This window comes from Dryas octopetala, chromosome 6 (assembly GCF_963921425.1).
Source record: "Dryas octopetala chromosome 6, drDryOcto1.1, whole genome shotgun sequence".
NCBI lineage: Eukaryota > Viridiplantae > Streptophyta > Magnoliopsida > Rosales > Rosaceae > Dryas > Dryas octopetala.
Window position 1 is genome coordinate 10648625 of NC_141371.1, and position 13177 is coordinate 10661801.

General features: G+C 36.6%; 1 protein-coding gene across 1 annotated transcript; it reads left to right on the forward strand.

Annotated features, from left to right (window-relative positions):
- The first annotated feature begins 5888 nt into the window (after positions 1 to 5888).
- On the forward strand, positions 5889 to 8387 carry LOC147282289 (WRC protein). Its single transcript, XM_086248642.1, has 4 exons — positions 5889 to 6508; positions 6751 to 6839; positions 7319 to 7386; positions 7513 to 8387. Exons 1-4 carry the CDS (start codon positions 6185 to 6187, stop codon positions 8220 to 8222), a joined length of 1191 nt encoding a protein of 396 aa, XP_086104768.1. The 5' UTR covers positions 5889 to 6184; the 3' UTR covers positions 8223 to 8387.
- Positions 8388 to 13177: the final 4790 nt, after the last annotated feature.

Below are 13177 nucleotides of genomic sequence, written 5' to 3' on the forward strand. Positions count from 1 at the left end.
TCAATGTAATAGTTACTTATTCAAAATTAGTAATTGTGTGACAATTACCGAATCAAAATTTACACCACCATAAAATAATAAACACTAAACCAAAAACTTCAACACTACAATTCAATACTATAATGGAACATGCAAAACCACTAAAACATATATTGAAACAGAAACAATGAAATTCAATCACTAACTAACTCAAACATTTTAACAAAACTTAATCTATTTTCCAATTACTAAAATCAACTGTTAACATAGGGTTAAATTTAAAAAATGAACGGTTTTAATTATGAATTTACATTATAGAATGAGAATAATAAAGAAGAAGATGGAGAGGGTGGATAACATTCCTCTGACAGGAAATCATGTTAGGTGAGATGAGGAATTATCTCGAATAGCGACGCCCAACCTTCTTCTTGACAAGCTTGAGAAAGAGGGATTTGAGATTTGGCACTGCAGGGTAGCAAGGCAACGCCAGAGGTGGGACTGTGGCGCGTGAGAAGGTCAAAGGCGTTGGATTGGAGGTTGGTGTCACGCGTGGAGTGGATGAGGTGGACAAAAAAAAAATATATATATATATATAGAGAGGAGGGGCGACCGGAGGCCGCTAGAAGAAAGGAGAGAGGGTGGAGATGAGGTGCCGTAACAGGTGCGGATGGAGGCTATTTTTATTTTTATTATTTTTTCAGTTTTTTTTTTTTTTTTTGAGTTCATTGAAGGGGAACTGATGTGGCCATGTTTTAACCATTAGATTTTTTGAACGAGCATGATTTTATAAAAGGCATGAAATAACACACCCAGTAATGGCAAAGCAGAGGATCAAAATCCAGTATATTAGTATATTTGTAAGAGTAAATTACACTAATATCCTTGAGGTTTAGAATATGTTAGGATTTAATGTGCATTGTCAAAAATTACATCTAAATTGTCCATGATTATTTGGTTTAGTGCCTAGCACTCGGTCTCTTTTTTGTCTTTTTTGTCAAGGAGGAGGTTCTGATTTCAAATTTCATGAATGACAATTGATTAATAAAAATTACATTGCACATTACAGACAGATAGCAAGGTTGAACCAATTTGTCCAAATAAAAAAACACTCCTCTACCTCCATTTTCATTGCGTATTATTCAAAGAGAACCAATTTGGCCAAGATCACATTTAATACTCCCATCAATGTTGAGCTTCAACCAACTACTATGAGGGGGATAGTGGGAGACCAGTGAAGATGAAGTAAATTGTCTACAACATACTGCTTAGTGACATTTTGTGTTCAATGTGGTGTTTCAAATTCAGGGTTAAAAACAGTGGTGCATCTCCATTTGCAGTTATACCAAACTGTGACTAAAAAGGCAAGAGAGCAAGGGATACCTTGCAAATTCTGAGATTTTTGAGTTCAAATTAATTGTGAAACCAATCCATAAAGTCCAAAGAGAAAGAATGGTCTAGACCAACATTGACGCCAACAGCTGCCTAGATTTGGAGGGCAGATCTGCAGCTCCTGAACACTAAAGATTCAACCATATAGAGAGGCATCTAGGAAAAGTAGAGCAATCCAACATCTTCCTTTTGACTCTTTTAACAATTGGTCAATAACTTCCCATGGACAACACCAGTTAACCAAGAATGGCCAGCACCCACCACCAACCATCCAGCACCAGCAAAATGCTTGGACTAAGACGATTTTATTTAATAAAATGAAAGGCCTTTAATAAAAGAGACTTCTCACATTGTTTTTCATTATAATAAAAAACATTAACTATAAACACTGAGAAGTGAGTTATTTATCTGCCAAACATTCTTCTTACGGTTAGATCCAATATCCTGGTCCTTGCGGAAAGGAAAAAGAATTTCACGTTCTTCCTTTCGGGAAGGGAGGATTAGGAAAATCCTATTGATTGCAGCTTTCTTCAGACCTCAGGGAAAAGCATGAAAAAAAGGCTCGAATGGTACGATCCCTCCGTCACCCCAGAATGAAAGGGGCGATCTCGTAATTCTTGGTCTGTGAAGATACGTTGTTAGGTGCTCCGTTTTATTTTCCCATTGAGGCCAAACCTAAACCTGTGCTCGAGAGATAGCTGTCCATATACTGATAAGGGATGTATGGATTCTCGAGAAGAGAGGAGTCGTGGTAGTCCCTCCTGAACCGCCTGGATCCCACGAGTGAATCTGTGTTCGCGTTCCCTAAAGCACCCTCCTCTTTCAAGAGGATTCACGGCATGTCAAGCCTTGGTAAGGTTCTTCGCTTTGCATCGAATTAAACCACATGCTCCACGGCTTGTGCGAGCCCCCGTCAATTCCTTTGAGTTTCATTTTTGCGAACGTACTCCCCAGGCATGATACTTAATGCGTTAGCTACAACACGTAATTTTCATCTTTGGATTAACTCATCTGAAATTTAATTGTCCCACGATGGTCAATATTTATTACCTTGCTCAATATATATAAAGAAAATATACCATTCTTACATCCTCAGTAAATGTGTAAATTAAAAAGGGTGAATTATACTTTGCACCCCTTAAGCATATGTCGTTTTTCATTTTGGTACACGATGTTCAAAACGTTTTAATGTGAAACATAAAGTTTATAAACATTGCAATGTGCTCCTTCCGTTAACTTTTCTGTTAATTTTAACTGCATATAGTATGTGTGAGATTCATTTACATTGATGTGGATAGTAAATTTACGTAATGTGGACAAATAAAATAAACTAAATAAACAAAAAATAAATTAGAAAAAAGCATTTAAATTAGGCTTATTATTTGGTTTGCCCCTTCTGCAATCCACCCGCCCACCACTCTCCCTTCCCTCTCATCATAATCTGCATCAATCGTCCCCACCACCATCAAATGTTGCCGATGGTGGAGAGAGGTTGGGTGTGAGTGTTTTTTTTTTTTAATGTAATTTTTTATTGAATTTTATTTTAATTTTTAAAAATATCAAAGTTTAAGACTTATTATTTGGTTTGCCCCCTGAAAGTATTTTGAATTCTCACATCACTTCCTGATGTTTGTTTTGTGTCACGTTACCCCCTGATGTTACATCCCATGTCTCACTTAACCCGGTTTCGTCAAATATGTCAATATCAACCGTTAGAAGTGACAGAAGTGGGCAAAGTGGAACGCATGAATTAGTTCCAGGTGGTAATGTGATACAAAATAAACATTAGGGGGTAGAGCTAGATTAGAAGTTAATTTCAGGGGGCGAAATAGTAAGTAAGCCTTTAAATTATTATATATTAAAAAAATTAAAAGATAACATTAAAACTAAATATAAATAATTATCTTGTTCATCCCTACCTCTCCTTCTTCCCTCATTTTTTTCGTTCCTAGTTTTTGGTTTTTAAATTTTTAAATTTTTAAATTGATTTTTATTTTTTTAACATATAAAATTTTAGCTGACTTTTTTAATTTGTTTTTTTTTTTCACTAAATTTATTATCTTCATTAGTGTAAATGAATCTCACACATATTATATGCAGTCAAAATTAACAGAAAAGTTAATGGAAGTGGCACATTGTAATTTTTATAAACTTTAGGTTCCACATTAAAACGTTTTGAACATCGGATACCAAAATGAAAAAATGACCTCTACTTAAGGAGTATAAAGTGTAAATGACCCAATTAAAAATATGCATACATACTTTCCGCAATGCAAAGTCGCCTGCTACCACCAACACTGGGATGATTATTGCATCGGCTGCCGCTTTGAAAGCCATATATACAGGCATGCATGTGCTGTTCCATAAAAGAATTTCAACTATAAATAATATATCCCTATGGGGACCTCTAGTGGTGAATCCACCAACCTAACTAAGATCACTAGGATGCAAGCCCAAAACTTCAAACTTTAATACAAATGTGATCATTTGTTACATCTACTAGCATCTGCAATTAAACTAAACTAGCAGGCTTGGGGCATCCTCAGTTCACAGTCAACTTATCACATAAAGAATATTGATATGCTGCGCAGCCTGCGCTACAAAGCTTGAACTTTTCCTCTGCAGCAGCCTAGGCCTAAAGCGACTAGGCTTAATTTGATCATTAACATTGTGACATTTCCGAAAAAAAATCCAATCATCCAAAACAAAATATTCAATGCCAAAAATTGGATTAACAACCAAGCAGCTTGAACAAATTCAAACGTACTGAGAGATTCTAGCCTTGGTTGGAGTGGCCAAACAAGTCGTTTATGTGTTAAATCTTGCAAGAAAGAACATGGGCTAACAAAGTGGCACTAGTATGTTGGCCAAAATTCGTTTAAAACCTATAAGTTAGTAGGAAATTTTGTAGGTAGAGAAAATTGATAGAGTTTTTTTGTTTTTTTTGGTAAAAAAAAATTGATAAGAGTTTAAGTGTAAAGGATGTACGTACTTTTGAGGAGTGACATTTTATATAAAGGTGTAGATACCCATCCCTATAGAAGTAACACTAGCATACTGCATACATGTGTATTGACATTTGTGTGTGAGCAAAAAAAGTAAGGTAATGAATATAATTCATAACATTTTCTGTACACGAGAAATAGAAAGTGAATACCAAAGTCTAATATTAGTACTGGTTGATATAGTAGAATGAGCAATGCTATCCTCATTCTTTGATATACCTTCTCATTTATTGTTCTCATTTTATAGTAAATTTTCATGATAATAATCGTTCATTTTTTAAAGATTATCTCTGTAAAAAATCAATTAAATCGAAAATCGTTTGGTGATATAATCGTTATCAAATAAACAAACGGTGAATCAAACTGTTACCAAAATCGTCTGTTTATATGATTATAATTACATAACCAAACAATTTCCGATTTTGTTGATTTTTGCCAAGATGAATTTCATAGAATGATCTTAAACATGAATGGTTACGATTATGAAAATACACTATAAAATGAAAATAATAAATGAGAAAGTCTATGGAGAAGGTAGATTAGAGAAGGTGAATATCATTCTCCTTGTAGAATTAATAACCCTTGATTAAAATTAAGAGATGTATATAGTTTAGGCTCAAATCTCAAGATTGATCTTGAAAGTAGAATGAGATTTTATGTGTTACCCATCCATAACAGTGTTAATGCTTACCATCACTTTTTTATGGTGTGCAAAAATGAACTCTAGATTCTTATCCTCCAACAAGTACTAATGACTAGAGCAACCAAGTATATTCCACAGATACACATGTAGGGAGCCTCTATTTCACAGCTAAAAAGGTTGCAGCTATAGAGCCTCATACAAGGAACAAAATGCTTTTCATATGATGAGGTGTGGATCCATTTATTTTCAGCTGCGGAAATACAACTCCCAAAACCCGAACCTTCAAATTTCTTGAGATCCATCAATAGAAAAAAGAAATTGGAAACCATCATCTTCTCTCTATACCCAAATGTAAAATGCAATAGATAGCATAGAGAAGGCTGTAGAGCACCTTCCTTTTTCATTATATGGTCTATTCCATACTCCTCCACAGTGTATGTCAAAAATGGTACCTAGAACTAGAAGGTTAATACATAGTGGTGGGGAGAGCTGCAAGGAAAAAGAAAGATGGAAAAAAAAAATAAATAAATAAGGCATCTGGGTCGTTGTTAAAGGACTAGAACTTGAAGGGTGGGGTGGGAGTGTGGGACCCACCAATGCGTTCTTAAAAGTATAAACGATAAAACTACCCACTCCCATCATTTTGTATTCCTCCTCCCTCTTCCACCCTGGCATAATCGTCCGTACTCTGTCCCCTCCCTCCTCTACGATTCTCTCATTTACCGGCTACGTCTTCAGCCGGTTCCCACACGTGTGCTGCTCCTCCTCTACGCTCCTTACGCCTGTAATTTGACCCCTCACACGTGCCACCCTTTCCTCCTATTACTATTCTCCTCTCTCTCTCTCTGGTGCAACAAATATTAAAGCAACAGACAAATTGTCTTGGTCTCTCTCTCTCTATCCATCTCTTTGGGGGTTGTAGTTTTTTTGATATGGGTTTTGGTTTTGCACCTCTCTCTCTCTATATCTCTCTCCCTCCATATCTCTCTCTTTCTCTCTCTAGCTAGCTCTACTTGTTTGTGTATTGTATGCATCATCAATCTGACCTGAAAAAACCACTCCCGGGTCTCAAGTGTGTGTGTGGTGAGATTGTCTTTCCTTTCCTTTCTTCTTTCTTTCACTTTCTTGCCTAAAATCTTTGACCCAAATAGCTGCTTCTTGACCCGAGATGAGGATCCGGAAAAGACAGGTGCCCTTGCCTCTCTCGTCCCTCTCTCCGGTGCCTCTCTCAGATCCCCTCTTCAACCAACTCAACAACGACCACTACTCATCACCACCACCACCACCACAACCCGTGGTGCAACTCCACCATACCCACCATGGTGATCACCCCACCCAACCAAAACCCTCCTCTAACCCAGTACTACCTCAAATTTCTCATCCTCATCCTCAACCGTCTGATCATGATCTCAATCGACGTCCCAACTCGCCGATCGGAGCAGCAAGTGGGGATGAGCAGAATCAGAAGAAGAACAAGAGAGATTATTGTTTGGTTAGTGAAATGCTCACAACCCTTTTATCATTTTTACTTTTTATTTATTTATTTTATTTTGGGTCTAATCTTTTGTGTGTGTTTAATTGATATGGTGGTGCACTTGTGTTCAAAGTGATCCAAAGAGGGAGTGTGTGAATAGTTCATGTAATTTCATTTGCACCCATGAGGTTCACAATAATCCAAGCACAGCATGTGTGATGTGTGAGTGGATCATATATTTTTGGTGTTGATTTTTGCAGGAGTTATTGAAAGGGGGAGAAGAAGAAGATGATGACGATGATGATGATGAGACAGGAAGAGAGGGAGAGAAGAAGGGTAATGATATCAGGTAAGAGAGAATAATTAATAAAATAAATAGAAAAATAAAGTTAAATTCATAATAATTTCATGTTGTGTTCTTCTCATCTTTCATGAAATCTTGTAGTAAAAAAGTTAAAAGAGGGGGAGACCCCCTCTATCTCTAACTTGATAATTTTTATTTACCCACAGCTCACTAAAAAGAAAAAAAAAAAACAAGAAAAGAAAATATATATAGTGCAAGTGGAAATACTGTTTTAGGTATTTTTATTATATCAGCTAGCTAGCTTTGGCCAGCCATCATACCTTCCCATCTAATCTAATCCGGCCTCTAGCTGCTCTTCTTTTTCTCCATATTGGGTAACAAGTGCACCGCATGGGTGCACTTTAATTAGCATGAGATTCTATCAATATATTGCATTCTATTTTCTGGGTTATTTTCTTTTCATTATATATGTGTGTGTGGTTGTGGATTCGATCTTCTGGTTGTGGTTGGTTTTTACTTTTTAGGAAGGAAAGCATGTTATTGGGTGCAGAAACATTGGCTGGGTTATCATCAATTTCTTCTCACCGATCAGGTGATCAATAGTCTTATATAAATGAATTATTCATGACATAAAATCTCTACCCATTTCTTGCTCGATCTCATTCATGAAATATTGGTTTTGTTGCATGTTGTGGGTGTTTGGGCTTTGTAAATATAGGCGTCATTGGGAGATGGTACGAAGGAGAGAAAGCGTTTCCATTGAAGAAGCGAAGAGGGAGCTTCGAAAGAGGAGGAGAGAATATCACGATAATGGGGAATAATGATAAGAAAATGAAGACGAAGATGAACAAGAAATGTGGTACTACTCAACAAAATGATGATGAGAAGTTACAACAAGATAGAGAAACCAAACAAGGCCTCGGAGATAATAGTAATGTGAATATTGGTAATACGACGAGTGGTGCAAGGAATAAGAAGACAAGAGGAGGTGCACTCATGGAGGGGTCTCGGTGCAGTCGAGTGAATGGGAGAGGATGGAGGTGTTGCCAACAAACCCTTGTTGGGTACTCTCTTTGTGAGCATCATTTGGGCAAGGGAAGGCTCAGGAGCATGACCAGCGTCCGAAGCCGCTCCATGGCCGCGAGTACTACTTCTGCACCCACCACGGAGACTGAACGGTCCAAGCTATCATCGACATCTTCTTCAGAGGCCAAGCCTGCTATGCTGCTAGATGACACTCATCACAAGGGTGCAACTAAAGGTCACGAAAATGAAGATGAAGATGAAGATGAAGAGGAAGATAAGCCATTGATTGTTACAAAGAAGAGGATGAAGCTTGGGATTGTTAAGGCCCGATCCATGAGTAGCTTGCTAGGCCAAACGAGCAGTGCAATTGTTGCAGTGGCTGATGATGGTGATAACAAGTAGGTCAAAGGATCGATGTGGGGAAATTAGTGGGGGGATTAATATTCGGTGTAGTTGGGAGTTGAGAGTGATCGAGAGCAAATTGAGAATTTGAACTTGATGTGTGAATATATATATATATATATATATGATATGCTAGTGCAACTCACTATTTCAACTTGCAATTTGTGTGTGATATTCTTCTGATGATAAACAGATCGATGCGTTTAGTTGATAAAGTTTAGTTGCTGTATTTATCGTGGTCTCTCTCTTCTCTTTTTAATCTTTTAATTTGTTTATAATATGGTGCTTCTGTTTCGTGAGTGATGGGCCGTTTTATATTAAACAAGTAGATGCGATCCAGTCTATATATTAATTTAATTGCAGATAAATGATTATTTAATATGGCAAAAAAATAAAATATAACTTATATAGAATTAATGTGGGGAACTGACCTGGGAGACCCTAGTTCAGTACTCAGAAGTTACTGTATATCTTTTGACCGGTGTTGTTTTATACTTTGTAAATATCTCAATTAAAAAAATATATATTTTTATCATTTTTGATGAGATATAATTCAAATTTTCTTTCCTTGGGTGGTGTAACTAATAAAAAAGATTGATATTAATTTCGTTCAATCATCAACTTTTACGGTAGGAGAAATATTTCTCATCCACAATAAATGTATATAATATTTATATATACAATAACTAATTACGTGATTACATGATAAATTTGTTAGTGAAAAGAGCATTATGCTTCATGAAAATTTTGTTTGAAGACTCGAATCGTCATCAAACTAAAAGAAAGTCTTAGTCTCTTAGATATATATATGAGAGAGAGAGAGAGAGAGAGAAGTGTTGGTCACTTAGCTGTTAATATTTTACTAGGACACTTACCAAGTATTTGTCTTTTTTTTTTTTTTTTTATTGGGCCAAGACTTACCAAGTATTTGTCAAGTCTATATTTTTATTTCGATCAACCGTTCCGCATCAAACTTGACTATGTATTCTATGTCTAGTCGAGTTTAAGTAAGTCAAAGTTATGAAGAAGTCTACTTCATGAATGTTTTTTTTTTTTTTGCCAGGTTACTTCATGAAAATTTCATACCATGAAAACCACAAACCAAGTAGTTTATGCATCTTAATTTGCATGCGCGCTCTAAGTTTCACAATCTCATATCTTTCATCTTAAGAAGGTTAAATACATTCATGCACATATAGATCGATGAACATATTTTAAAAAGCCTTTACAAATTAAGTTATATATGCATTAATTTCTAGCTAGTTTAGTTTTGGAGGTGATTAAACTTTTGCTTTTATTCCAGCTTAATTAATTGCTGCGGATTTGTGTATGTCTATAGCTTCTTGGTTTGATGAGTTCGTTTTTTCTATACTTGGTTTTAAAATTTTCCTAAACACAAGTACGTCGACAGTATGAGCGATGTATATATTATTGAAGAGGTTGCTTCTGACATTGATCATTCTTAAGATTCATTAAGGTTGACTAATATAATCATAATCAAGCTCTTAATTATGAGCTTAATTAACGTTAAGACCAATATTGCCTCCTACTGTGCTTAGTCTGCTTAATTATAAGTTGGAGTTGAGCCTCTATGCTAATCGTACTTGTGCAAAGTTATGAAAGTCAAGTGCTGCATCTTTCTCAGTTTCAAACGATATTAATTATTATAAAATGCTAGGGGGATCATATCTTTATACCACATTTGTGGTACTACAAGATGTGGTTTCCTAGCCATCCTTAATCTCTTTCCCTCTCTCCCTCTCTCTCTTTAGATTAGGAAGCCACATCATGTGGTACCACAAATGTGGTATAATAACATGGTCCCCTAGAATTACCCTTAATTATTTGGACCTCCTTACGTTACTACTATCTGAAAAAAGACAAAAAGAATAGATGCCAGCGCATACCCTGATAGTTTGGTTACATTGTATTCAGTGACGGATCCGGGATCAACCTCAGGGGTCATAGTGTAAAAGCAAAAAAAAATAAAAATTTGGAAGACAATAACAATAAAAAATTAAATGATAAACAATATTACAAGCTACATGTAATAACCTAATTTTTAAATTTTTTTAAATTTTTTTTATTACAATAATTACTTGTCTTTATATTTATTTATATTTATATTTGTGTTTATTAGTATTAATTTTAATTATGTTATAGTATATATATGTATATATAATATATATATAAACTTATGTTATATATACATATATTTATTAAAAACAAAAACAGAAAAAAGGTTGGGGTTATGTATGTGAGCTTTCCTAGCTTGTGAATGGCTGGGAGTGAGGTGTGTGTATGTGTGTTCAGTGGTGTGTGTTGGTGTGTGTGTGTGTGCTAGGCGGTGGTGTGTGACAAACCCCATATTACCCGAGAGAAAGAAAACAGAGGAGAAGAAAGAGAGAGAAACCAAGAGAGGAGAGGAGAAGAGAAGAGAAAAGAGAGAGAAAGTCCAGCAGCCACTGAGGCTTTTCATCAAACAGGTGGTGGGCGACTGGGTAGCGAGGGGTCATCGGCCAAAGGTCGAAGGGTCGCCGTCCAGAGGTTTGGGGGGTCACCGGTGGCTGAGAAAGGAGGTTCACAGCTAGGAGATACGGTGTTGGGGGGTCGCTCGACCCCCTACTTCCCAACGTGCGTCCGTCCCTGATTGTATTGGGGAAAACGTCTTGGGTTCCACCCCTTTCTAGTTTAAAGGCAGTTTTTAATGTTTTTTTCTTTTTACAGTTAACAAACAACCTACACAAACCACTTCCAATTTCGGTACAAGATTAAAAATAAAAGTACAAGATTAAAATAAATCATGTAATTACCCAAAAATTGCACATATCAGATCAACTCAAGATAGTCTGGTCCTTTTTTTTTTTTTTTTTTACTTAGACTAATACTATATTAGAATTCAACAATTGATCGACTAAGTCCAAAAAATGACTTAGATTAGATTCTGGATGTAATCTCACACTCAACAAATAAGAGTTCTCACAAAATAGTTATTAGCCTAATGATATTTTTTTTATAATGTTGGAGAAGGCCTCAAGTTTGAATCTCCTCATCATAAAAAAAAGAAAAAAAGAAATAAAAGTTCTCCATTAGTATATATTATATATATAAAAAAGGCAATCACCTACATTCAAATGCAATGACCTTTTGTTAATATTCTATGTTCATTTGATGTCGTATATGACTAAAATGAGAGAAATATGTGCATGTGTAATGTGTAGGAGTCTGTAAAAATGCATGATGGGACCATCATTCAACTAAACTATATATTTTCGACCAAAAAAAAACTAAACTATATATGGGTTGATTGTATTTAAATTTGCCTCTTTACTATGCTCACTGTTTGAAATGGAAGTAAAAAAATTAAAACGAATTTATGATCAACAATGAAAACAGTAGTATTATTATATATACAAGCGTTTTCACTCCCTCCTAACTAAGACAAGCAGTCAACGTCAACAGAGAAAGAGGACCCAGTGTAGCAGAAAAGTTTGGTAGCACAAATTTAAGAAATTAAGGATGAAAGGCCTTCATTGCGTGGTCGTGCTGTTTAAAACTACTTTGTACGTGGACATTTTTGTTTTTGGCCAATGTGGGTGGACATATTATATATGAATTAAAACATATTTATTGGATTGGGACTTGGGAGGTACAATACAAGTTATCCCACTATTTGTCAATTTTTTTTGCTGTGGTCCTGTGGATGTGCTGTAAGAGAAGTTTGAACTCTTCAATTAATCCCGCATTATGAGGGTTGAGAAAATCATGTGTAGTCAAAGGAAGGGTACGTACCTTAAACTTATATACCCTTCGGAAAGTACAAACAAGTAAAAAGACTGCTAATTAGTAGATAAAATATGGGTAAATTACACGTAAGTACCTCAACTAACCACTCATTTTCACTTGAGTACCCCAATAAAAAAAAAGTTGCTCAGAGGTACCTCAATTATTGATTTTGTACATACAGGTACCTCCGTCAACTTTTCCGTCTGAAGACCGTTAACTGCCTACGTGGTACGCTGACATGGTTTTAAAAAAATGTCACGTGGATAAAAAAAAATTAAATAAACTTTAAAAAACTGAAATAATGATTAAGAAAACTAAAAAATAAAAAATAAAAACCCAATAATTAAATTAATAAAAAAAAGAGCTAAGAAGAACCCAGCAACCTCGCATCCCCGATCCTTCCTCCCTCCGCCTCCCCCTGTCGGCCACCAGCTCCACCCTTCCCTTCCCTTCCCAACCACTTTCGCATCGGCCACCCAACCAGCATCGAGCCCTCCACCCTTTTCTTCTTCTTATTCTGCAAACACCTCCAACCATGGTTGCAAATCGAAGGGACCAGATTGAAGTCCGAGAACTGAATCTAGCCCCGCCTCTCCCCACCCAGCCAAGCCCCCTCACCAAGCCCCAGCCCCAGCCTCGCCTTGCCTAGATCTGCTCGTTGCGCCCAGCCCTACCCAGCCGCTCCCAACTTTGCCACGCCCAGCCTTGCCATGCCTCGATCAGCCCCACGCATCCCAGCCTCACCCTACCCCACCCAGCCTAGGCCCTGCCTCACCAGGCAGGTCCGGCATCCGAGCTACACATGGTGGGCAAGAGAGAAAGAGTGACTGAAAGAGAGAAAGAAAGAGAAATAGAGAAATGAAGTTGGTGGCCAGAGAAGGGGAGGGAGGTGGCTGGGTTGGTGGCCGACGCAGGGGAGGCGAAGGAAGGAAGACTGGAGCTGCGCGAGCAGGTTTTTTTTTTTTTTTTAATTTTAAATTTAATTATTGGGTTTTTTTTAGTTTTATTAATCATTATTTCAGTTTTTAAAGTTTATTTAATTTTTTTATTATTTTTTGTCCACGTGGCATTTTTTTAAAAACCATGTCAGCGCGCCATGTAGGCAGTTAACGGTTTTCAAACGGAAAAATTGACGGAGGTATCTGTGTGTGCAAAATCAATAATTGATG

What these genes read in the sequence shown, in the direction of transcription:
- LOC147282289 (XM_086248642.1), top strand. Translation starts at nt 6,185, where the DNA reads ATGAGGATCCGGAAAAGACAGGTGCCCTTGCCTCTCTCGTCCCTCTCT. An exon ending in ACAAGAGAGATTATTGTTTG is followed by an intron (nt 6,509 to 6,750) that starts GTTAGTGAAATG and finishes TGATTTTTGCAG; the next exon opens with GAGTTATTGAAAGGGGGAGA. An exon ending in AAGAAGGGTAATGATATCAG is followed by an intron (nt 6,840 to 7,318) that starts GTAAGAGAGAAT and finishes TTTACTTTTTAG; the next exon opens with GAAGGAAAGCATGTTATTGG.